The 26,483-nt window shown below is 32.3% G+C and overlaps 2 protein-coding genes across 9 annotated transcripts; both read left to right on the top strand.

Annotated features, from left to right (window-relative positions):
• The first annotated feature begins 909 nt into the window (after positions 1–909).
• LOC107949630 (uncharacterized) lies at positions 910–5,495 on the top strand. Of its 2 annotated transcripts, XM_016884366.2 has the most exons (8): positions 910–1,180; positions 1,683–2,052; positions 2,136–2,292; positions 2,472–2,516; positions 3,349–3,514; positions 3,662–3,704; positions 3,777–4,029; positions 4,748–5,495. In XM_016884366.2, the coding sequence occupies exons 1-8, from the start codon at positions 998–1,000 to the stop codon at positions 5,061–5,063; spliced, it is 1,533 nt and encodes a 510-aa protein (XP_016739855.2). In that variant the 5' UTR covers positions 910–997; the 3' UTR covers positions 5,064–5,495. The 2 variants fall into 2 exon arrangements, with proteins under 2 accessions (XP_016739855.2, XP_016739854.2); XM_016884365.2 differs by having other exon boundaries at positions 911–1,180; positions 3,662–4,029.
• Positions 5,496–6,891: 1,396 nt separating this feature from the next.
• Positions 6,892–12,625, top strand: LOC107949629 (protein BONZAI 2). Of its 7 annotated transcripts, XM_016884363.2 has the most exons (17): positions 6,922–7,052; positions 7,256–7,437; positions 7,719–7,766; positions 8,493–8,641; positions 8,726–8,774; positions 9,106–9,162; positions 9,324–9,512; positions 9,609–9,743; positions 10,112–10,173; positions 10,255–10,357; positions 10,443–10,557; positions 10,929–11,005; positions 11,084–11,221; positions 11,310–11,474; positions 11,691–11,804; positions 11,954–12,050; positions 12,350–12,625. In XM_016884363.2, the coding sequence occupies exons 2-17, from the start codon at positions 7,294–7,296 to the stop codon at positions 12,442–12,444; spliced, it is 1,737 nt and encodes a 578-aa protein (XP_016739852.1). In that variant the 5' UTR covers positions 6,922–7,052; positions 7,256–7,293; the 3' UTR covers positions 12,445–12,625. The 7 variants fall into 7 exon arrangements, with proteins under 7 accessions (XP_040946108.1, XP_040946109.1, XP_040946111.1 ...); XM_041090174.1 differs by having other exon boundaries at positions 6,892–7,437; XM_016884364.2 differs by lacking the exons at positions 6,922–7,052; positions 7,719–7,766 and having other exon boundaries at positions 7,066–7,437.
• The last annotated feature ends 13,858 nt before the right edge of the window (positions 12,626–26,483 follow it).

Consider the following 26,483-nt stretch of genomic DNA (forward strand, 5'->3'; position numbering starts at 1 on the left):
TTTTAATAAAATGAACCAAAAAATAGAAGACATTGATATTTTAAATTTCAAATTGAGACAAAAATAAAAAAATAAAAAAATTCAATATACTAAAAGTTAAATCGTAAACTAAGTCTCTCCAAACTCTCAATGGTTAGGCTTACATAATCATGTACATTATACATAAACCACTTTAAAGGCAACGGTTGGACTTACATTGGGTTAGATTAGAATACTAATTTTTGCAATTTAAATTTAATTAAAAAATATATAAAAAAAATTTAACATGATTGGATGAATGGAACTCAGTTTACACCATTGGACTCTGATATATACTTTCGTAAGAACCCTGCAAAATGATCATGTAGCTAATAGAGATACTTTACAAATTATCATTAATCCTCAAAAGCTTCTTGGTTCTATAATATTTTTGTATTTTTCATAATTTTTTGAAAATTTAAAAAATTTAATTTTTTTTATTTTCAAAAATTCTTTTTCATTTTTAAAAGGTTTTTGAAAATCTGAAAAACTTTTATATATTTTTTGAATATTTATTTTTATTTGAAGAGTTTTTTCATAAATTGAAATCATATTTTTTATTTATAATATTTTGAATTTTTTATTATCTATTATAATTTTTAAATTATTTACTAACATACTATATAAAATAAAATAGTATCACTTTATTAACTAAAAGTTGATAACTAATTTATTCCGTATAAAAAAATGTAAGTTAAATTGAATAAAATATTAATATTAATGCATAAAATAGAAAAATAAGCATTTAAGTATATAGTTTTAACGGAGCAACTATTTTGCTTATTTATCTAACTATTTTTTCAGTAAAAGGACTAAAATGTAATATGAGTTATAATATAGGGACTGCTCTCACACTTTTACCTTGTATGACATGATGATCGATCAAAGTGAAAATTGTGAAGAAAGAAAATAAGAAAGGCGTCTTTGCGGTGGAGAAAACCGAGAAAGAGTGGCCTAAAAGAGAAAAAGTGGAGAAGAAATGATCGCGGGTTCAACGATTTCGAAGAAAATAAAGGAAGAAGCAGTTGAAGAAGAAGAAACAACCAATGGAGAAGACGATAACTCCATAGCTGAGCAAGAAGAAGCATTGGTGGCTTTGATTGAGCATCGCACCAAAGAAGTCGAACACCTTGGTCAACGTATCTCCTATTACAAATCTCAGGTTCCTCCACCCTTTCCCCCTTTTCTCATGAATGTCTTCCTTCTTTTTTTCTTTCTATTTTTGGGTTTTTCTCTTTTTCACCGATTGAGGGATTTTTATTGTAAAAATCTGTATATTTTCATTTGAGAAAGTTTCTTCTTTTCACCTCTTTCACTGTAATATTTCGCTTTTAATGCCTATCTTTGGAGAATAACAAGTTCAAATAAGTGGTATTTAAGTGTAAAAGAAAAACCCAATCTTTTAATCTCATGAAGCAATAAAATTACCCACTTTTTAGAACAATCTTTTGCTTTCATTTGTTTCGTTAACTGATGTATGGGTTATCAGGTTGTTCTAGAGATACACTATTGGCGAATCACGTGTGCTAATAAAATTGTTTATATTGTTATAAAAGTGTATTGATATGATGGTTTGTTTTAGTACAGGTTTGAGCTTTGGCTTTCACATTCATTCGAATCGCATTGTTTGATTCTTTTGTTCTTCCTGCTTATTTGATACATAGCTTGATCAAGCAGAGAAGAGGCTGCAAGATTCACAATCTAAATTGGCTCGCCTTCGAGGACGACATAATACAGCATTTTCTAATGCTTCTCTGGCAACTAAAAGTGTGAAGGTGGAGCAGAGTCCCGAACGTATAAATGGGGGTTCTAAAACAAAGCAGCAACCAAGAACTGAACTTGTAATCCCTTCTGTCAATCCGAAGATTTCACAACCCATAAAACCGGCAGGTTCAAGTGCAAAGACTACCATTGGTCTTGAAGCAAATGCTGCCTCTAGTAGAGCTGTAAAAGTAAAAGCTGAGACATCTCATAGAAATTCTTCCAATGCCGAGGTTGTTGAGAAGAAAGATAGAGGGGCTAAAAGGAAGTTTGGTATGATGATCACCACTAACTGAGTTATTTACATATTTTTCATGATGAATTACATGAACCTTTTAAATTTTCTATTGTATCAGAACAAAGAGAGCACAAAGAGTTGATTCCCTTCGTACGAAGCAGCTCTACGCCGACCACAATTGGCTCCTACTCAAGCAATCACATATCTAGTCAGCACAAAAGAAAGCTGAGAAGTCTTTCTGTGTGTCCAGTGAATGACCAGCTCTTCGTGACCAGGTATGCCCTTTGATAAGTGAAGAGGAGCTTATGCCGTTGATTATGAGAGAATTTGCATTTGGTGGCATGATTGAAGGCCCCCTGTTACTCATTGTTTGAACTATTTAGCATGTCAATTTCTATAGTTACTTTATGTTCTATAGGATCTCATTGCTGCTACTGTTTTGGACCATTTGCAGTGCTTTGGATGGATTAGTCAATTTGTGGCAAATACAGGCTAGAGGGTAAGTTCAACTTCTTTTTTGTTTGGAACTGCTATTTGCAAGGCAAAATTTTATATAATTGAGCTTCTAATAATATAATAGAATGAAGTTGATAAGGATATATACCACCATGCTGAACTATGAATATGACGCATGTGATAGATGTGTAAGAACATTCTTTTTGCAGAAAGCTAATTTAGAGAATCCTAGAGCTTTTTAACTGACATTCATTCTGCAATTTGAGAAAAGAAAGGGGGAGGGTTGTCTTGGTGGAACTTGACTATTTTGTGGTGTAGAAGATCCTTGCAAGTCTGTTTAGAACCTTAGCAAGAAAGATAAGACTAATGTGCTTAGACATGAGTAATGAAGGAAAAATGATATACATGGTTGGCCAAAATTTTGTTGATTAAGGTTTAATTGTGTTAGGTATAGCAAGAAGCAGTTGATGTCAAAAGTTAAAATTTGATTATCTGCACTATTTTGAAACGTGTGGTTTAATTTCTGGCTCACTACAGAAAATGCAATATCGGAGTGGTTTTATTCTGGGCATTTCTTAAGTTTTTCACTCGTATGTTTTGTGATCTCTTAAGGTTGAACCTTTTTCTCTCTCATGCATGTTCTAGTTTGATTCAGGCAGCATCATGGGTTTCATGTCGTTTCATTGTTTGTACTTTTGTTTGGATGGAATTTACAAGAACATTGTTAAAGATGAGATGGGTTAAAGCAGGTTGTGATTGTTGCTTAGTGCAAATTCGTGTATTACTTGGCAGTATTCAGAACCATGTCTTTTCTCCCTTTCTGTCAATCAAGTTGTAAAGGTTTCTTTTTCCTTTTTTTAACCCTTGAACTTTAGGTCATCGGCCTCTTTTCTTAGTAGCACAGACTGTGGATCCTCAGGGGAGAGAAGGTGGCCAGAAGATATTGCTTGGCATCCATATGGAAACAGCCTTTTTTGTGTATACACTGCGGATGCTGGGGATTCTCAGATATCAATACTAAATCTGAACAAAACACAAGGGGTAAGTGCGATGGTCATAATTGTGATGTGTGGAGGCTTTGAAAATGCCAAGTCCTCTGTAATTTTTTACTTGGAAGAATTAATTCCCATCTTAGAAGGCTTCATTATGTAAACTGAACTCTCCTTTTTCTTGTTTGTGCAATGACAGAGAGGCCGTCTAACTTACTTAGAGGATAAGCCTCATGTTAAAGGTATCATCAACAGCATAATATTCATGCCCTGGGAAAAAATCTGTTTTGTCACTGGGGGTAGCGATCATGCAGTGGTGCTTTGGAATGAGAAAGATGAGGATATATGGAAGCCAAAATCCTTACATCGGAATCTGCATTCTTCTGCTGTCATGGGAGTTGCAGGGATGCAGCAAAAAAATGTTATATTGTCAGCTGGGGCGGACAAAAGAATTATTGGGTTCGATGTGCATGTTGGAAGAGCAGACTACAAGCACCAAATAGAAAGTAAATGCATGAGTGTTCTACCAAACCCTTGTGACTTCAACCTATTCATGGTTCAAACTGGGTAAAGTAACGTCTATTTCTCAACCAGTAAACTTATTCAATCTGTGATGGCTATTTACCTTTTACATTTCTAGCTTACCTACTGCATTTTTTAATATATAGCATTTTTGCAACAAACATCTGAACATTGTTTTAATTGCATCTGTTCCAGGATTCTAGTGAATTATATATAACCAGGCTTTTACCTAACTAGTAGATTTTTTTTTCTTTTTTGAGTAACTAGTTGATTCAGGTGTATATTGTACATCACTTTCCATTTTAGGTGGCATTGTTAAGATATGATTTTTAGATATGTTTAGTATGGTAGCAATTTCCGGTCTTCTATTGCCCCTGTCATGTTAATTCTGTATCCTAGTTCAAGAGAAACTGGTTGGCAATTGCTGTGTTGCTCAGACTAGTATTTTTCTTAAAGTACCTGTATTGGACACCCTTTCCCGACAAATGTGCAGGCATGAGCTTATGGATATAACCCTTCAAGGACCCTTTAAATACATGAAAAAAACTTAGAAAAAGTTGAGCGTACCTATGTCAGGCACATATCCTTATCTGACTTTCATATCCAAGTCCAAGTAACATAGTGCAATTGTGTAGTTTTCAGTTTGCCCCTTAGATTGTTGCCTTTTGGTGTAACTTGTGATGAACGCTATATGTATCACAAGAAGTTTTGAACTTTATCTTAATTTTGGAGTTTTAGACAATGAGATGTATCCTTTTTTCAGGGCCCACGAGAGGCAGCTTCGGCTCTATGATATTAGATTGAGGCATACCGAACTGCATTCTTTTGGGTGGAAACAAGAAAGTAGTGACTCACAATCAGCTTTGATAAATCAAGCTTGGTCTCCTGATGGTTTATACCTCTCATCTGGTTCAGCAGACCCTGTTATCCACATATTTGATATTAGGTATAATGCCCGGAGGCCATCCCAGTCGATAAGAGCTCATCAGAAACGAGTTTTTAAAGCTGTATGGCATTACTCTTTACCACTTCTCATTTCCATATCTTCTGATCTACAAATTGGACTGCACAAGAGGTAGATGTTCCGTCTTCATAGCTCTCGGTGTTTCATTCCCATGAGTAAACAGCTTCTTCCTTTCAGCTCATTTTGATCCGATTCTTGATCCTCATTTTGCCTTGGATCCGAAATCTTGCAACTTGTTCTGAAAGAGGAATTTGTCAGTGAGCAGTTTTTGATTATCAAGGAAAACCTAGCCGGTACTAAACTGAACCCACGTATTGCCATGTTTTCGTTATATCAAAAAAATTTTTTTAATGTATTTTATATCATTAATTCATGGTTCCCATTTTGTTGGGTGTCAATTCGCTCTGCTTCGCGTTGTATGCATGCCTTTAAGCCTTGGTAGAAAGCTCTTTTTAACTTTTATATGCTGGAGACTCGTAGGAAAGCGAAAGCAACTTTGTCACTTGGATGACTTGGATTTAAGTGTGAGATATAGATGTGTTCGATACAGGTAGTTCAATTTTTCTAAGGGTTTTTTTTTCCCGAGTATTTTTAGAATCATATTTTATATCCATGCCCGTATATGCGTAGTACATAGATATCGAATATTATCATTGACCTTGCTCAAAGGTGAGCTTCAAGTCAAGATCTATGGGGCTTGCTTACTTTTACATGGGTTAGAGTTCTTTTAGACATTCCAATTTGTTGAAAATCAATGAGGGCTTACCTTTTCCCTATATTCAAAAAAGTAAACTTATTAACATGGTAAAATATATTTATATTTATATATATTTATATAAATACCCAATTGAGAATATATATTTATATTAAAAATTATAATTTAAAAATGAACTTACAGTAATTTATTTTTAAGATTATTACACCAAATTAAGCAATAAATTTTTATTTTAAAATATTATGATACTCATATTTTAAATAATTTACCTATAAATGCATATAGAAAAATTAATATAGAGACTGATTACATATTTACTTTTATTGATATTATTCTTTAAATATTTATTTATATTTTGAAATTAAATTAAATTAATATTGATATGATATAATGACTAATATTTTAATTATATTATTATAAAAAAAACATCAAACAAAGTATATTGTGATTTGATAATAATGACTTTAACACTAGATAACCTTAGAAAAAAGAATTCTACATAGAAATTTATTAGATTTTTATTTTCTCTTAGTATTTTATTGATTATTAGATTACTACATTTACATTTGAATTATATTTTATTTTTATATATTTACACTCTGAATTCAACTTTAAAAAATTGGTTAATTTTTGTATTTATTAAATTAAAAGCTAACCATAACCAATTGCGTAACGTGTGATATTGAAACTAAAGTATATATTACAGTTCAATGATCCGACTCTAGTGGTTGACCTCTTGACTTTTTTGTGCTTGTTGACTCGACTTTCTTTTGACTTGCCTCCCATTAAACGTCATTAAGCGCTAGGAGCCTCCTTGACTTCCAAAATATCTGGCAGGTAAAAAGAAAACACAAAGAAAGATCATTTGTGTTGATCGTGAGATTTGATACGCACAGATAAATGGGCCATTTGCAAAATTTTGTAATTACGTTTAGGGGTCCACCAATCATTCTAAATATGGCTCATTCCTATTTTTATTAATTTATTAGAAATTGATCATTCCACCTTTAATGATAACGGAAGGTTAAGGGTGCATTTTAATGTTAGAGTAAACTATCAATTAATCACTGCAAAATTATTTTGTATAAATACACTCTTAATCTTTTGTTACTATTTATTAAAAAATTTTGAGTGAAGAAGAACTACTATTTAAAAAAAAGTTTATCTAACAGCGACGACCACTATGAAAGTTCTTAATTTTAGTGTCGAAAATGAAAGCACGTAAGTGAGTTTATCCTTTTATTTTCCTTTTTGGACTAATGGAATTGAAAAACTGAGCTGAATTGGTTTGCTTCATCTTTTTTAATTGACGCGCTTTGAGCAACGCGTTTTCTGCCGCTGAACGTAAAATGGAGACAGACGACAGCCCAAAACAAATTGAAGAAAAAAGTGGGCCATTTCATTTTCCATTTCTAATTTTGTCTACCGAATTGTAAATGAAAGTTCTAAATTTTTTCTTTGTCAAATTTCTATTTTTCAAAGACATCAATTTATATATATATATATAAACATTCCAAATCTCTCTCAATCTACTTCACATTTGATTTTTTGTTGTAGTTGTTTTGTCTCATGCATATATATCCTTTTCCTAGTCTATAAAAGAGAGTTCTGCCGGTTTAGTTAGTTGGAGATGGGAAATTGCTGCTCGGACGTCGGTGGCGGTATGGCAGCTGTGAGTGGTGCCACTTCCTCCGCCGCTACTGGCAACCAAAACGATGCTGTCGACATGTACTTGAGGTCTCACGGTATTCACGGCCTCTTCTCTCAGATCGAGGTCTTTTTCCTCTCTCTTGAGTTACTATATTAATAATTGACTAAATGGCTAGTTTTGCCTTATAATGGATGGTGGAATTTACTTTGTTACCAACTAGATGATTGGCTAATCGATTTAATGTTGCTATTATTAGTCTTAGTATTAGTATTTAGATTTATAGTTCGATTTTCATCTGTGTTGACTACACAAGCTACTTTCTGTTTCATTTTCTCTAAATTATCTGAAATCTCCAATCTCTGTGCTCTTGCATTGATTCTTTTATGCAAAACCATGTTACGCAGTTATCATTTTCTGCTACGAGTTTGCGAGACCGGGATGTTTTTTCCAAGGTATGCACGTTATGAATACATGCAAAGCGAGGCCCTAGCTTATTTGCTCTACTAGCAATTATGTAGTTAGAAATTCAGTGCTGTGCCATATTTGACTTTGTTGTTGAAATTTATAATTATTGTGAACATTTGAGTTTGAATGAGTGGAATTTAGGAAATAACAATTGGGTAGTTGGAATTAGGGAGTTGAAGGTGAGAAGTCACACTGTATGGTTAATTGGAAACTTGGATGCCATATAGGTAGGTTTAATGGTGCATTTAAGCGACCAATCAAGACGTGCTATCTCCTCATGTAGTAAGGGGTGGTGTGTTCGTGTGTGATTGGCTGTTAGAATTGTCCTGTGAGAGAAGTTTATGGATCATGCCAGGTTTAGAAAATGAAACATGTGAGGCAATCACATAACCTGAAGTACTTAAAGAAATCCTTTACTAACTCCACATCCAAACTGATCAAGCCATAACATCCTAGGAATATGACCTTAATGAATCCAATAAGTATGTACTAACTCTAGGGTTACTCCTATAATCTTGATTGAATCTCACGATGCTTCTGTTTAGCTTTAGTTTGAATGATCAGTTGGCTCTTAAAACATTTTCAGTTGTAGTTCTTGTATCACCTAGTAACGTTTATGTACTTTACTCCCATGCTTTATTATTTAGTTATGAGAATCGTAATTTTGTTGCAGAAAACTTAGCATGATATCTCATACGTTTTGTTTGCTTTAGAGTGATCCAATGGTGGTGGTTTATATTAAAGAAAGAGATGGAGCAATTAACGAAGTATTTCGTACTGAAGTAGTTCTCAATTCTTTGACTCCTACTTGGATTGCAAAGTATACAATTACTTATCATTTTGAGGTTGTCCAAAACTTGCTGTAAGTTCTGTTCTTCCTTTTCTTTGATCAGCAAAAGATTTTTTTTTCATGCAGTTTAATTTGTTGGAATTGATTTTGTCACAGGTTTAAGGTTTTTGATGTGGATACTCAATATCACAATGTTGAAGTGAAGGTATAATTAAGTAATTCAGTCTTTCCTTATTCCTGCCCTCACTCTGCCTCCTCTTTTTGATAGTTTAATTTACAAACTTGGAAGTAATATATAGTATATTATATGTATAATATATTCTGAGTTTGTGATATATTTATTAGTTGTATTTGTATTTGTTTTCTATGAAATCATAGTTTGTCACCATGCTTTTTTACATTTCTGTTATTTGGAAATATGATATATGATCCGACTTTGCTAATTAACAAGATGTACAACAAATTTGCCTTATGCCACTCTCATGGTAGTGGATAAAAGCATGAAACCTTCAGTTGATGCTTTCACTTCTACACAGATGCTTAAGCTGGAGGAGCAGCAATCTCTTGGTGAGGCATACTGCACATTATCAGAGGTATATCATAAATATCTGAATGAAACTTTGTAATATAATGCAACTGAGGTGGAATGCCTTAGTTTAATGAAAAACACTTAGATTTAAAATAAAATTGAGGAATCTTCACTTGCTTTTTGCTTTACTTCATTTACTTAAATAAAATTGTTTCTATCTTACAGCTTGTAACCAAACCAAACAGGTCATTAACCCTGGATCTTATACGTAGGGAGGAATCTGTTTCATCAACCCATTCCCAGCACTGTGGGAAGCTTACTGTGCATGCTGAGGAATGCTTTAGCTCAAAGAGTACAGCAGATATAATATTAAGGTGTATAGATTTGGAATCTAAGGATCTCTTCTCAAAAAGTGTATGCGGTGATGGTTTCATATTTTCTTACTTTCTGTTCGTACTTTTATCAGGAATATTAGTTATCTTTTGGTGCAAATTTGGACTTGTCTTGCAGGACCCCTTTTTGGTTATATCAAAACTCGTGGAGAGTGGGACTTCTATTCCTGTATGTAAGACTGAAGTTCTAAAGAATGATCACAACCCAACATGGAAGCCAGTGTTTCTGAATATTCAACAAGTTGGAAGCAAGGTATTACAAGTTTTCATTCGTAGTTTTCAAAGAGATTTTCTATTTCTTTGATTCCTAAACTGGAGTGCAAGTTTGGTCTAATATTTACCAGGCTGTCTTGGGAAGACATCAGTTTCCTTTCCATCAATTTGTTGATTCTTCTTATTAGTAATCCTGGATTCCTAATCTTGCTCAAAGTTCAGAGCTTTTTAACCAATAAATTGGTTATTACTACTGAACTGTCTATAAATTACAATCAGCTATATAAACATGGTGGTGTTTGCTTAACATGAGCACAGATGCTTCCGTCATTGGTTTATTAAGTTAGCCTTTATTGATTTTGTTTCTTGCTCGGTATCTGAATTTATATTTTCTAAATAAAATTGCAGGATAGTCCATTAGTGATAGAGTGCTTTAACTTCAACAGCAATGGAAAGCATGATCTGATTGGGTAACTGTAGATCTTATTTTCTTTTTTCCTTTTTTCTTTTCGATGCTTGCTGATGTAGCTTCCTCTTTTGGGTTTTATTAGAAAAGTCCAGAAATCACTAGCAGATTTGGAAAAGCTTCATCTTGGAAGGGAAGGAGAAAATTTATATTTGCCAACTCTGGTTGGGCATAATTACGAGAACAAGGTTTAACCACTTGAATTGAATTAATTGTATAATACATTTTTTTATTATTTAGCTTAATTTTATGAATTTGCTAACTTTGAGGCAGATATTGAATAGCAAGCTTTTAGTGGACAAATTCTCTGAGACTGTCCAACATACCTTCCTGGATTATCTGGCTGGGGGTTTTGAACTAAACTTTATGGTGGCTATTGATTTCACTGGTATACTTGTAGCATTGACGTATTTCTTATCAAGTTTAATGACAAAACATGCATTGTTTTCTATTTGAACATAAAATGTAGATTGTGAGGAACTTTTGGATATGAATTAAGCAAACAACTTTTTTAAGAGTACACAAACCCTTCTCGTTTCTCTAGGTCTTCTTTTCCCCCTAGATTAAGAAATTATTTGGGCTGAATCAGTTAAAAAAGAGGTCTTAGGTTTGAATGATGCTGACTTGATTGTAACTATCTGAAATTGTTAAAGGCTGTATAGATAAATGTGGAAGGCATCTTGCAGTATGTGCAGTTCTGCAAAAGTACCATAGGTTATATATATGCTTACATTTTAATTCTGAATTCTGGTCTATCAGCTTCGAATGGAAATCCCCGCCTCCCTGATTCCTTGCATTACATTGATCCATCAGGACGGCTGAATGCATACCAGAAAGTAAAAAATTGATTTCTTTCAATAGTTTCCTTATTTTTTATGGGTACCCTAGCAAATGATATGCATATTTTTACCCAGGCAATCTATGAGGTCGGAGAGGTATTGCAGTTTTATGATGCAGATAAACGCTATCCTGCCTGGGGATTTGGAGCACGGCCTATTGATGGTCCAGTTTCTCATTGTTTCAACTTAAATGGAAGCAGTAACTACTGTGAGGTGAGCAATTATGAGCAGAAATCTTATTGATATCTTGAATGCTCTCATTTCTTGTGCCCTGATATTAAGAAATATCATTCCCTCTCAGGTTCAAGGAATCCAAGGAATTATGATGGCATATACCAGTGCCCTTTTTAATGTCTCTCTGGCAGGGCCAACACTGTTTGGACATGTGATCAACAGAGCTTCCGTAGTTGCCTGTGACTCTCTTTCCACTGGTGCTAAAAAATACTTTGCGTTGTTGATAATCACGGTAAGATACGTAAAAGAAATGGATTGTTTTCCTAGCAGCCAGCTGAAGCTGATATAAACACATGAACATTATGCTATCAGTATCCATCACCAACATTCCTATTTTGTTTTATTTTTATTCTTTTTAGTTTTATTAGAACTAATTTTATTGTTTTCCCTCTCATAACAATAGATCTAATTTTATCGCTATTTCTAATAGCTGTTAATATAACTCTAGGATGGGGTTATAACTGACCTCCAAGAAACCAAAGATGCCCTCGTAAAAGCATCAGATCTCCCATTGTCGATCCTCATTGTTGGAGTTGGAGGAGCTGACTTCAAAGAAATGGAGGTACTTACTACATGTACCATCTCATATCCATTTGAAGGATAACGATCTCTTCACAGATCACCCTTTTGTTGTCAGTACTCGATATTTTATGTTGTTGAAAGGACCCATGCGAAGATTCATTTGGTTTATCAACTAAATTTCTTTTACAGATTTTAGATGCAGTCAAAGGAGAAAGACTTGAAAGCACAACTGGATGTATAGCTTCACGTGACATCGTTCAGTTTGTTCCATTTCGGGATCTACAGAGTAAGTCATCTACTCGAGCTTGCTTAAATATGTTGGTTCAATTTCCAAAATTCATGGAGAAAAACATAACTTGCTTAGAGAAAAGCTTGCTTAAAGATTCAATCAGCTTTAAAAACCAAATCCATTTTATATTGCAAGACATTTCGGGATGCATAGAGAAAACCTTAAATAAGATATTAAACTTGCTTAAATGATTAAACGCAATTTTCCCAAATGTGTTGCTTAGCGTGAAAAGTTGCTTAAAAATGTTTGGGAAACGATTTTGTAGTTTAGGGAATATAACAACCCCTGACTTGCAGGTGGAGAAATTTCTATGGTTGGAGCACTTCTGGCAGAATTACCAACACAATTTTTAACCTACATGCGACGCAGAGATATTAAACCAAGCACTTAATTTTGTATGTGTATATATATATTTTCTACTTTCCTTTCACGCCTTGACTTTGGCTCTTATCAATGCAACCATGGCCCTTTTTTAAAAAGAAAAGAAAAGAACAGAACAGAAAAACAAGGCATGTCGATATGTTTATATATATTATTTTAGATTATATATAAAAATAATATTTTTATTTTTATGTGATTAAATTTTAATTGGTTACATTGATTACGATATCTATAATTTTATTAATTTATTATATAATGAAATTATTGTTTTTGTATGAGTGAAATGGGAAAAAGAGAGGGTTTAGGGTTTACAAGTTTGCCACTGTGTTAGTGGTGTGATTGGCATATAATTATTAGTTGAATTAAAATCATTTCAATTGAATTTCTGTGATTGGACTGTTTACTCATAAAATTCATTCAGAAGAGTAAATGATATACTTTTATTTAGATAGTTTATTTTGGATTTAATGTGTACAGTGTAAGAATGTCTCCATCATATTAATTATTTAATTTATTGATAAATTTATGTTATGAAAAGTTTGTTTACCCTTGATTCTATTACCTAAAGGGAACAAAATGGCTGATTGCTTTAAAAAGGTGCTTCAACGCACCACATTAGGATTCCAATGAAATTCAAAGGAGGCCTCAGCACATAATCAAGAGGCCTGGCTTATGTACATGTATAAATGAAAAAAGGGGAGCAAATGCATACTATTAAAGCTAGGAAGGTGGATCTATACCATTATAAAACATGAAAATGATATTAAGGTTTAAGAGTTTAAAAAAACTCATCAAAAATTTTTTAATATTTTTTTTTATTTTTTTCAGTTGAGTATTCAAATCGTAAAAATGCAGCAATTAAGTTTTTAACTAACATTGATCCTTAAATTTTATACTTTATTGTTAATTTATTGTTTGTTTGTTTTTATTACATGTCAAGCAAATGCCATGCCATATGGAAACAATGTTGACATAGCATTTCTATTTTTTTATATGATTTTTTTAAAATAATAAATTATTATAAAAATATTAGTTTAAAATAATTTTGATTAATAATTATATATTATTTATTTTTAAAAATTATTAATATATATAATATTAAGTTTTGTATAATTTATTGAGTAGATACTAATATTATATGATATGCATATACCCGTATATGGATATTGTAATAATTTATTAATATTGATATTATTTAATTTTATAATATTTAATTTTATATTTTAACACTATTATACTAATTTATGATGAAAGTACCACAAAAACCCCTATACTATACCCTAAATTGCATTTTAGCCTCTTTACTGAAAAAATTGGGCAAATTATCCCCTGTAGTTAGATGAGTGAGCAAAATAGCCCATCCAATAAAATTTGGCATTTATTTATAAATATAATAATAAATTTAGCCCTCAACTATCACACATTTATTCAATTTGACCCTTACTCTTTTATTAGAAGTAAATTAGAAAATTTTGAAACTAATAAGGCTAAAGGGTCAAAAAAAACATAGTAACAAATTAAAATAAACAATTAAACACTTTTAAAATTTAAAATTTTTTAAAAATCATAAAAATTATAAACAAAATTTATAAAAAAAAAGTTATAAAAATTTTAAAACTATAAAAAAAATAGTTATCTACCAACAAGTTCCAAGGATCTGAGGATGGATGGATAAAAAAATTAAATTTAAAATTTGTTTTGGACATAAAATTTTGAAAATAAAAACTTAAAATTTTGAAAGGTGGGAATTTTTCGGAGAGAAATTTTGTTCAAAAGAATTGTTGGGAAAATTGAGTCGTACCTTTCATTGCCAAATTGAGAGCCTTTTATAGAGAGCTATTGCCTCTTTACAACATCATTATTGGGGAACCAAATCCCTTATATCATTACAATTATTTTTTCTTGAAGTACACAATTGTTATTTTCAAGACTATTATTACAATGGCAAAGAATATATTCCCCGAATGACAATACTTTTTGCAGGGAATCTCTGTTGTGTATCTTCGTCTTTTCTTTTAGGAGAATTTTTGTGGAAAATCATTTTTGTTTATCTCCGTCTTTTCTTTATAGAGAATCATTATTGTTTATCTTCCTCTTTTGTGTTCTAAGGAATCTTTACTGTTTGACTTTCTTGTCTTCTTTTGTAACAATTTCTTCAGGCATGCAAGGAACCTTTGAAGGTTGCAAACAATTAATTCAAACAATTATCTTCTTCTAGTTTTGGTGATCATCACTGTTTTGGTGTCATATGCAAAATCCACCATTTTGATTGAAGATGTCGACTCATTTTCTGAGTTGGAATCCATTGAGCTCAGCATTTCAACCATAAGATTTATGTATTATTTTTTTGGTTTTAACCTGAGCCAACAGTGCGTTGACAGTCGATTTGGATTGAAGAAATTTTGCAGTAGTTTGGTCATGGGCAGCGGACTTGCATTTTTAATTTTTTTAAAAAAAATATCCAAATATTTGCAATCATAACTTTCATAATTGAATTTGTCCCACCATTTTGTTTTGAAATTTCAAACTAATAATGAGATTCTCATGCATTGGTCTTGTTCATAGGCATAATTCTAAGATATAATCCAAGAAATACACAATTTTGAAAAGAAATGAATTGTTTTATATATGTGTTTTTGGTCAGTCGGAATTTGTCAAAAATTTGGGCCATAAATTTTGGATTTTTTTCTAGTAACATATAAAAAAAAAGATGATTCGTGTCAGTTTCACCATTCTTGAAACCAATTAAAGAATTTGTATTGGGTGTCATACTTGAAATATATGAGTTGAGTGTATCATATGTTATTGTTGATAAGGAAGGCATTGTTTCAAACTGTTTGATAGCCCTAGTATGTAAAATATGGGTGATGGTTTGTTTTGGTGGTGAATTTGGCTGAGAATTTCTTTGAAGAGTTTGGGCTTTTGCCCTGATCTTTTAGTTTAAGAATTATAATTATTTGGGCTGTTAAATGTGTAATAAAGTTAAGGTTTGAGAATTTGATAATAATATGTGAAGGTTTACCAAAAAATTCTTCCTCCATAATGAAATTCTTTCAAAAGATTTATTTGTAAAATATTATGAGGATTTTTATGTAGCAGTATGTGAAGATGCCACTTCTTTTAGGAAAACCTCTTGAAGAGACTTTTTCTTTTTAAATATTTTTGAGAGAATTTGATTTATGTAAAACAATCTCTCTATTTCTTTTTTTGAAATCTTGACTGCTTTAGCAGTAATTTGTTTGAGAGGAGTTCCCTCTTTGGATTGAGCTATGGCTAATGCCACTTTTGGGGAGAGAGAGAGAGAGAGAGAGAGATTCAATCCATTTTTAATTTGAGAATTGATTTCATTTGGGTCTTGTGCATCCTGGAAGGATGTATCGTTTGAAGTTTTTGATGAGGATGATCCCTCATTTTCTTCTTGCAAACAAATTTCATACCACGATTTGATGAGTTTTGAGAATATTTTTGTTTCTTAGAAGGATTTTTCTATTTTTCCTTTTCCTTTGTCTCTAAGTTTTGGAGGCATTTTTGAATGAATTATTTGGTGAGAAAATCATGTAAAGAATTAGTTTCTCCTTTAATATATTCCATTTCAAAATAAAATATACTCAAAATTGCTTACCATCTTGCAAAATATGTTTTGAAGCAATATTTTGAACATCCTTTTGTAAAAATTCTTTTTATAGATTTGCAATCAATTTGTAAAAGAAATTTTTTATTTAATAAATCACTTTGAAATTTTGTAATACACAAAATGATTGATAATTTTTTTTTGGTCATACTATAATTTTGTTGAGTTGGATTTCAGTCTCTAGATGTAAACTAGACTATTTGTTCTTTTCCAACCTTGATCTATTTTAAGATTCCACCATACCTATCTTAGAAGCATTTATTTCTACTAGTTTTCGGGGGGCTAGATCAACTAAATGTAAATAAGGAAGTTCGGTGATCTGTTTTTTTATTTGAGTTACTATATTGGTGTAAATATTTGTCCAAGTTGTGGATTCTTTTTGAGCCTCACATACAAGGGCTTACATAATTTTCTATGACCGAGATAAAAATATATAACATAGTTTAAGCTACCTAAGAATCTTTGTAGCTGGACTTTATCAAGAATTTGATTTGGGAATTTGTTGGCAAATTGTATAGATCTTTCTATTGGAGTAATTGTCCTTTGGGTAACCATATGACCTAAAAACCTTACTCTGGTTTGGATTAAACTAATATTGGATTTAAATACTACTAAATTGTTGGTTTTTATAACTTTGATAAAAAAAAATGGTTAAGTGTTTGAAGTATTTTCTAAATTTTCAGAAAACATTAATACATCATCAATATCTACTATTGGAAATATGGAAAAAAATGTCATACATAATTCTTTGAAATTCAAATAGAGCATTTTTTTTAAATCCAAAAGGCATTACATTCCATTCATATTTCCCAAATGGTACAATAAATGTCATTTTGTATCTGTCTTCTTCTTTTATTTGGATTTGTCAAAATCTTGATTTCATGTCTAATTTTGAGAAAATATTGGCATTGCAAAGTTTTTGCAATAAATCCTTTTTTATTTGAGATTGGGTATCTAATCCATTTTAAATCTTGATTGAGAGGTTTGTAATTAATAATTAATCTTAGCGTTCCTCTTTCGAGTTATGCAATTTTTATCACATAAAATGCCGAGCAACTCCAATGAGAGTGGCGCTTGTGAGTTTAATGTGCAAATTGTGCAAGTATACATGTCGAACAAGTAATAAAGTGATGAGTGAGATCGCCTCCACAGAGATTAGAACGGTATAATTTGGTCAAGTTATTTGAGTTAGGCTGGATAATACTGAAGCAAAATAACAGTGAGAATGTAGTGGTAAAATGAGAGAATGATGATGTATAAAATGTGCAACACAAAACAAGTAAACGAAACAAGAATGTCACGGCCAAGTAGCTACAAAAAAAAAAGATTAAGTAATTGCAATGTTGATTAGGATAGTTGGGATTACTGATGCATCTACCTTATCTAACTATTAATGCCACAACAAAGTCTTGAACATTCTACTGCTCAATAGGTTTATACAGTAGTCTACTTCTCTCGAGAACAAACCTTGGGCTACCTTTCCTAAGGTACTATATGTCTATAGAATTAAGTTCGGTTACCACTAATATTTTCTACCTTCTTTCTAATATGGTAAGGCTCTATGCCTAGAGGTTACTACGAATAAATAATTTTTCATTCACTCATATTATCCAATTTCTATCCAAATAACCTAACCCTGTCGGCATTAAGTTATCTTAATAACTTGCTACATATTCATCAATATACAGCCTGTAATAAGCATGAAATACCATTGAATAAAACAACAGAATAATTCCAACTTAAATTGTGAACATTAATAGAAGTTAAAGGGTTCAGCCAAGTAATCCCAAGCCTAAGAGATTTAGCTCATAGCTTGGTAAATCGAGTTCAAGTTTAATGCAATAATCAACATCAACTTTTACAATTAAGTTCTAAAGGAAATGCGATAATAATCAAAGGAGAAATTTTGCGATGTTGGCTTTCACTTATTCAGCTTTCAACACCGACAACACAATGTCGTGCATCTGCCAAAGATGATGCAGTCGTCTTCTCCTTCTTCAGCCGCCTTCCTTATTGGTCCTTCCCTCCTTTCATGTCAAAAGTTGCTCATTTTTTTTTCTATTTGAAAAAATGCATTCTTCTAGGGTCCCCTCTAACACCTCTAACCCGTCTCTATCGTCGAAATAGGGTTACAGAGCATTACCGTGAAAACATAACTTTAAACATTCATTTCCAAACATTTCACTAACCATAGTATAAGCCATCCATGCACATGCATATTGCCCCTTATTCGAGCCCTCAAAGCCTTAGAAACACTTTAGAAACAATTTGAGACTAAATCGAAAACATTTGAAACATTAAAGAAGAAAGTTAGAAACATTCACACTGTAGGGGTCACACAGCCATGTGACTCACACAACTGAGACACACGCCCGTGTAACATTCAAAATGGCCTCACACGCTTGTGTACCAGGCCGTGTCCATGTCTGTGTAACTCTCTGACTTAGGTCACACGGCCAAGCCACACGCCCATGTGCCAGGCCGTGTGCTAGGCTGTGTAGCTTTCAAAAAGCAACCTTTAAAACCTACAGGGGACACACGGCCGTGTTGCATGGTCATGTGTCATTCACAACTGAGACACACGCCCTTGTCTTAGGCCGTGTGGACAAGAAATTGGCTAAAATTCAAGCCATTTCTTTCACTTATTCAAGCATGAATCTACAAGAAACTTGCACATATAATCAAGACCTTAAAATATACCTAAATAATGCATAATAAGACCAATTCAATAAACCATTTAACCATTCAACCAATATGCCATATAGGCACCTCAAACACAAACAATCAAATATACTTAAACTTACGTCTAATTGGTCTTATTCCATCCAAACACATTTAACTCAATTTCCACATCAAAGCATACCATAATTGACCACATTGCAAACATACCAAGACTTACCACTTTGGTCATAAAATCATGCTTCAACTTGACCATATTAAAACTATACCATCACATACCAAATTATTCATTCAAAATAAGCATCAACTTAGCCATAATAACTTCAACCATCAAGGCACCAAAATACCGAAAGTAGCACAGCTCAAATCAATGCTTACATACCATAAACATCAACTAACCCTTAAACATAAGTCCACCTATACATGCCATTATAACCTTGACTATAACATCAAAATCTACCGGTATAATGAAACGCCCCAAAATTTTAATTTTGGGTATTGTGAATGTGTGACACAAAATATTTTTCTGCTTTAGTGGTTATGTGTTCTGAGTGTGTTTGGGAGGTCCCAAGTTCAAGCTAGGACCTGGGAAAATTTTGGTATTTTTATGAATAAGTCCTAAATTTTGGTCAGTAGGCTTTTAAGTAAAAGTTGGAAAATAATTAACAGAATGGGCTAGCTGGTCTGGTGGATAAGTGGAGTGTTGGTGTGAAGGAGGTCCTGTGTTTGAATCTTGGCATGGGCAATATTTTTGCTCGTGCGTACAGGAGAGTTTGAGATGGACTAAAAATCTGAGTTGTGGATGTGTAGTGGGAATTAGGGGAGAAGATTAAGGGATTTTGGGGGTTATCGAGATTTTATTTTATTTTTTCCCATAACCGAATTTTAACTCTCTTTTCCAAAAAAATGCTGGCGTCTATTCTTCTCCCTCTCCTCTTGCCGAAATTCTCTGAGTTTTTCCATCTTTCTTTTTTTTTCTTCTTGATTTTTCCCTAATCCATTTATTTTCCTTCGTTTTCGCACGCGGTTAGTGCTCGCTTAGTTTCAATAAGTGTTTCTCTTTATTTCTGTCATGAATCTCTTAGAAACTGAAGTGGTAATATTTTTTCTCTGCGATTTGGGCATAGGGGGAGGCTCGGACTGGTGAATTCAATGTTCTTGTCTTAACACTAGTTAAATGGAGGGTTATCATTGGTGGTAAGTTGGGTTTCTGTTCGTTCTTGGTTGTCAATTCACTTGTAAATCCGTTAAATTGATGTTGAGAATATTGATTATAGGCTTTGGAGTGCTCGGGGACTGTTTTAACATCAAACAAAACCAGGTGTGTACCCGAAACGCAAAAAAATAAAATAGATTCGACAAAAAGCCAATATTGCTTGCTGATTAGACAGCAGTAGTAAGATAACTTTGAAAATTTACCATAAATTGTGGAAATCAAATTAGAGGATTAAAAAAATATTGAATTAAATCTTATTGAGTCTAGTTTCTCATAGAAGAAACGGTGTAGTAATGGAATTGTAAATTGTGAGATATAATAAGTTTTGTGAGACAATGTCAAAATGAATTCGGGTTCCTCTATTCTGATTTTGTAAAATCATCAAAAATTGGAAAAAAAATAATTAGGGGTTAAAATTTACATGTTTAAATTATTAGTGAGTCTATTTTCAATAGAAACAAATGGTAACATCATCAAAATTTTGTACTAAGAGATAATTAATTTTTAGCAAAGAAAGGTCGAAGCTGTCAGACAGCAGAACGTGGGTAAGATTGAAGATTTTACTTTACTTATTGGCTGAACCAAAAATTCTGAAAATTTTATGGTAGAAAGCTATTTGAGTCTAGTTTCAAAAAAATCAAGCAGATCTTAATTCATAATTTTGTAACTCAAGATATAAATAATTTAGTAACAGTGACTCAAGTAGATAGCTTTGAAGAAACATATAAGTAAATAGTGAAAACATATATGAATAATTAACTAGCACGGGTTACATTAAAAATGGATCACGCGGCCAATGCCAATTTTGGCCGAGTGGGCCACATGGGCGTGTGAGCCCATTTTTCTGAAAATTTCTGTAAGGTTGCACGGGTCGCCCAAGTCGACTGTGGACCTACTGTAGGGTCGGTAAGCTTTACTTAGACCCCTATATGTGTGATCTGTCTGTCTGATTTCTATACCGAGCATGACTTATGATATCTGAATGTATGTACTATTAATTGCATAATGGCATGACATATTTTATATTTTGCATTGAATCGGGGTGGGTTGATGACATTTGGAGGAAGTGTCTGAAAGGCTATTAAACCTGTTATCTAGCAGCTCAGCTGCAACCTTCTGATTATATGTCGTATTTCGGTACAGCATGGTGTTTAGGGATGGGTGGGTTGATTTAATCCCCACATGGTGTGCAGGGTTGGACGGAGATGGTGTGTAGAGGCTGGTGGGTAGGATTCTGATTTACTGTATCTGCATTTTGTATCTGATATGGGCTAAGGCCCTAATGTATTTTTGAGACTGTATCTGAATGGGCTGAGGCCCAAACTGATTCTGTAATGGGCACAGGCCCTAGACTGTATCCAACGGAATTTTGTTGATTATCTGTATACATGTTTTCTATGGGGATTACACACTAAATTTGCGAAAACTCACCCTTTCTCTGTTTAATCTGTAAAGGTAACCCCAGACTTGACGGGTCGGTGCAACGGAGGACTCAACGGTGGCCACACGTAAATTTTAGACTGTTTTCCGTTAATGCCTAGAATTTATTACTTATTTGGGGTTTTTGATGTATCTTCTAAACTATGGACTGGTTGGCTTTAAATTTGGGACTTTATACGGTTTTTTATGGATTTTTTTACGACTCCACAAAACACGGTTTTTTTCTAAAAGCTAAGGTTTTTCATAAATAGAAATGATTTTCCCTAAATTAATTGGTTACAAAAGCTTTCGCTAAGAGACAAGTTTTAAAGCAAATCAATTAGTTTTTTTTGAATTAAATAAAAGCTAACTTACTGTAACAGTTTTTAAACTTGGCAATCTTGTCTTCAAATTCCTTTCCATGTGACATCGCCAGATTCGACCATAATGTCTAGGTCGGGTGTGGGATGTTACATATAATCTCTGGATAGTGTGATAGATCTCCGACTAGCTTCCAAATCGATCAAGCTTCCGATAATCTGTAAAGTAAAGGAAAACAACTACGTAATCAATGAATGCTTAGTAAGCTCATAAAAACTTTAAACATAAAATTCCATTTCAAATATGAACTTTATATGACAATATAAAACTATACCAATGCCACAAGATTTATCAAACTATATAACTATCAAGACATCAATTGAGTAAATCCATCACCATCACTTATACTTTTCATTCCTAACATAATAAGATTATAGAAGACATATTATACAATCATTAACCTTTACATAAAACTATGAACCACTCCATTTACTTACTTTCCATTCCATTTACTTAACATAAGCTTAAATAATATTATCAATTTACAAATTAGTGTATTTGTTCATGTCATAGGTAAATTCATCCATAGCACAAGTGAATTTCTCACATATAAATACGTCATTTAACTCATCAATCTTTTTTTTATCATCATATTACATCTTAATTATGAACTTACCGTTTCATTACCCTTTCTTACTCGTTTCATTTCCATAATACAAGATATAAGCCTAAACATCAACCATAACCACAAGCTTGACAAAAGCCTAATCAACATCATCAATACACAAGTTAGTGCATTTATGTATATAACTCTTTTAAGGTCAACCACATGATAAACCATTTCATAAGAAATTACATCTTTTGATTTATACTATCTTTTCATGAACATAAGCATATTTCCATTTGAACACTTACCATTTCAATGTATATCATTAGGATTAAGCATTATATAATCCAATCTTAAGCTTGGCACAGGCCTAAGCATTATCCACAACACATATTAGTGCATCAACTCATAAATCACTTGAAATAACATAAAGTAAGTCAACTACATGGGCAACATCGTTTGAAATCATCAATTTCATGAACATAAATGTACTTTCATTGAACATTACCTTTCTATTCCTTTTCTTTACTCTTTTCATTTGCATTGTACAAAGTATAATCATAAAAAAAACAATTAATCATATGTGTTGCTGCCATCCAGAATCTCAACTGATGAATCACATACATTCAATTTAATACTCAAATGTATAGCAAATCCATCAAATTAATTAAACAAATTACCTTCTCGAGATTTTTAATTCAAAGAACGACTTACGGATAGGAGCACATCGTCAGTCCAACCATAACACGCCAAATGCTCGTACGAGCCCATCCCTCCAAAACACACCAAATGCTCACAAGAGCTAGTCCAACCGAAACATGCCAATGCTCATAAGAGCTAGTCCAACCAAAACACGCCAAACAGAGAGTATAACACAAGATTTCGCAACAAATACTAAACTTCAATTTACTTGAGAAATAAATATATACATCCCTCCAAAACCATCTCCACTCCAACCCCCCACAACATACCATATCACGATTGTACTCTATCTCGCGTTCAATCCAATCCAAACATCAAATTCAATAACATATCTCAAATAATCATTCATTATCGACAATTGAATATACATTATATCATGTTATACTATTCAAAAATTCATATAGATGTTAAATTTTAAACCGTACGAACTTTCCTGTCTAAATTACAGAAATGACAAAGTACATGAGCTATTTGGTAATTTTCTCTTCTCCTCGATTTTCCACTCGTTCTGGATCTAAATTAATAATTTCATTCAATTAATTAATGCATATAGTAAAAATAATTCATTTTATAAAATTAAGCTATTTTTTTACAAAATTGCCCCAACATTTTACTTTTATTCAATTTAGTCATTAAGCCTAAAACATGCAAGTTAACCATTTTTATTGAAAAACTCATGCTAAACGAATATTCATAGCTTCCATTTCAGCCCATTTTTGCAATAATTTCACATCAAGTCTTTGAACTATTACTATTTCAACAATTTAGTCCCTAATCGATAATTTCATTAAAAATCGCTTAACAAAATACTTTTAAATACCAACTAACACTTCAAATTCATCATTGAACATCTAAAATCACAAATATTCACAATGGAAATATTCAAAATCTTTAACAGATTCAAAAGCGAAGGTACGAGCTAATTGGACTTAGTTGCAACAATCTCAAAAACATAAAAATCACGAGAAATGGAGAAGTATATCACCTACATGCAACAAATTTTGTTTGGTCGAACCTCCCATACTCCAAAAATGGAGTTTCTCGCATCCAAGAAGAAGAACATAAAAAATATATATGTTTTTCCTTTCTTTTTTTTTAGTTATTACTTATTATTTAATTTATTAATATTAAATTATATCATATAAACTAACAAAAGAATAGTCACCAACCGCTCACTCATATATAATATGGTATATTTACCATATTATTCCATGAATTTACTTTTTCATAGCTATTAAATACCTTTAGTTAGTAGAATTCAACTTTCATACTTTTTACGATTTAGTCCTTTTTACTTAATTAACTATCCAAACATTAAAATTTCTTAACAAAACTTTAATACGATCTTAATAACACTCCGATAAATATTTACGGCTTGGTTTATAAAAATGAGGTCCCAATACCTTAATTTCTAAAACTACTAGACTTTAGCGTTTTACCACTTGAACCTATTTGTTCATTCGAATAGTACAAATAGTCAACTCAAAATTTATTTTAATACCATATTTAACTCGTAAATATTAAATAATAATATTTACGAACTTACTCGTCAGATTTATGGCTCCAAAATTGTTGTTTCTAACACCATTAAAAACAGGCTATTATATCCCCCTTTTAGCTTTTATAGGTTTGACCTTTTAGGGTAAGTCTATTAGCCAATAATCCTTTCTCTCTTTTTCAGGTGGATTTTTTTGGTACAAGTACAGTAGGGACTGAGAATGGTACACATTAAGTGCTGACTAGGCATCTTTAGGTATTCCCATAACATTTGTGTTGGCAAACTACCCGAAATTTGTTAGGTTAAACGTTCAACCCTCTACTTCTTCTCCTACACTTTGTACCTGCCAATCAACCACCAAACAAGTCCTTCCAACATGCAATTAAAAGCAACATGTAATAGCACTTAAGCATAATCCAAGCTTTTTAATGCAATGCTCTAAAATACTAATGCAATATCCTAAAATGCAACTAAAATCACTTAAGTACATGCAATTAACTAAGTCTAAAAGCATGAAATATAACTCTTTTCAAGAGTTATCATACCCATAAACCTGAGTTATTGCTTGCCCTCAAGCAAAGTATTCATGAATGCGTGAATGCAAGAATTGCCATGGCCACATAACCACTTTTGTATTGCCAAACAATATAGAGAGCATTTTATACTTCAGTTCTCAGCAATCTTCATGTCTAAAAAGTTTGTTCAAGTTTCATAAGTTTATTTAGTAAAGGCAGTGCAGAAAATATTGCCCTAAGAACAAAATTCCTACATACTCTTGTATGCAATTTGACACTAGCAAATATCTCATAATTTACTTAGTTCATCTTTTATCTAAACTCAGTTTTCTTTTTTTTATTAGAATAGGGGGCTTAGCTCGTCACACAATTCTTTGACTCGACAATCACAATGGAGCATACACCAAATTATCGGATACTTAATCATGTCTGTCGAAACCATTTTTTTTGAAAAACAAAAATTTTAGGTTGTCGACTTTAAAAAATGAAAATTGGGAGTCGCCACCAATCTTTTATTAAGGTGTGATTGGATCACCTAAAAAAACGGCTTTGGTCTACGAGTTTTAGAAAAACGGATCCGGGAGTCAGTTACGTACGAGGAAGGATTAGCACCCTCGTAACGCCCAAAATTGGTATCTAGTTAATTAATTAGTGTCTTAATGTCGAAAATTTGAAAAATATAATCCTTAGCAAAAACTTAAAAACGTTACTTATTAAGACCCTTATCATTTCGGAGAAAGAAAATGTCACACCCAATGCGTTAGGGCACAACATTCTAATTTCCTAAAAAATGAATTAGTCTAAAACTTGTGTAATAAAAATTTAAAAGAATATTCATTTGTTTAAAATTTAAGAAATCGCGGCCCAATACGTTAGGGCACAATTCCTCAAAATCCCAAACTTGAAATATTTCCTTTATTATTATTTTTTCAAAAAATCTTTGTCTCCAGAAATCAATACGTCACATCCAATACGTTAGGATACAACATATTTAACTCCCCAACAACAAGCTTTTTATTTTATATATATTTTATTAATGAGCAACCTTCGATCGTTGGATTTAACGAAGAAAATTGGAACCCAATACGTTAGGGCTCAATTTCCTTCAAAATCCTAAATACGAGTGTTATCTCAATTTTGAAAATTTTAAAATCGAAAAAAAAATGATGTGATGCTACATTAAATATAAAATGTAATAATAAATACAACAATGGCATAGAAATAAACGAAATTAATGTACATAAACAACGGCATGTAAAATATCAAATGAATATAAATGAAAACATAAATCAATAAGCAAATGAAGGAAATAAACAAAAAAATATAAAGAGAAAAAGGTACAAAATATATATACATTTGAAATTATGAAGAATAAAAGACATAAAGATAATTTACTCATAAAATTTTGGGTTATAAAACTTATATATATATATAAAATACATAATGCATTTATGAAAACAA

This window comes from Gossypium hirsutum, chromosome D03, assembly GCF_007990345.1.
Source record: "Gossypium hirsutum isolate 1008001.06 chromosome D03, Gossypium_hirsutum_v2.1, whole genome shotgun sequence".
Taxonomy (NCBI): Eukaryota; Viridiplantae; Streptophyta; class Magnoliopsida; order Malvales; family Malvaceae; genus Gossypium; species Gossypium hirsutum.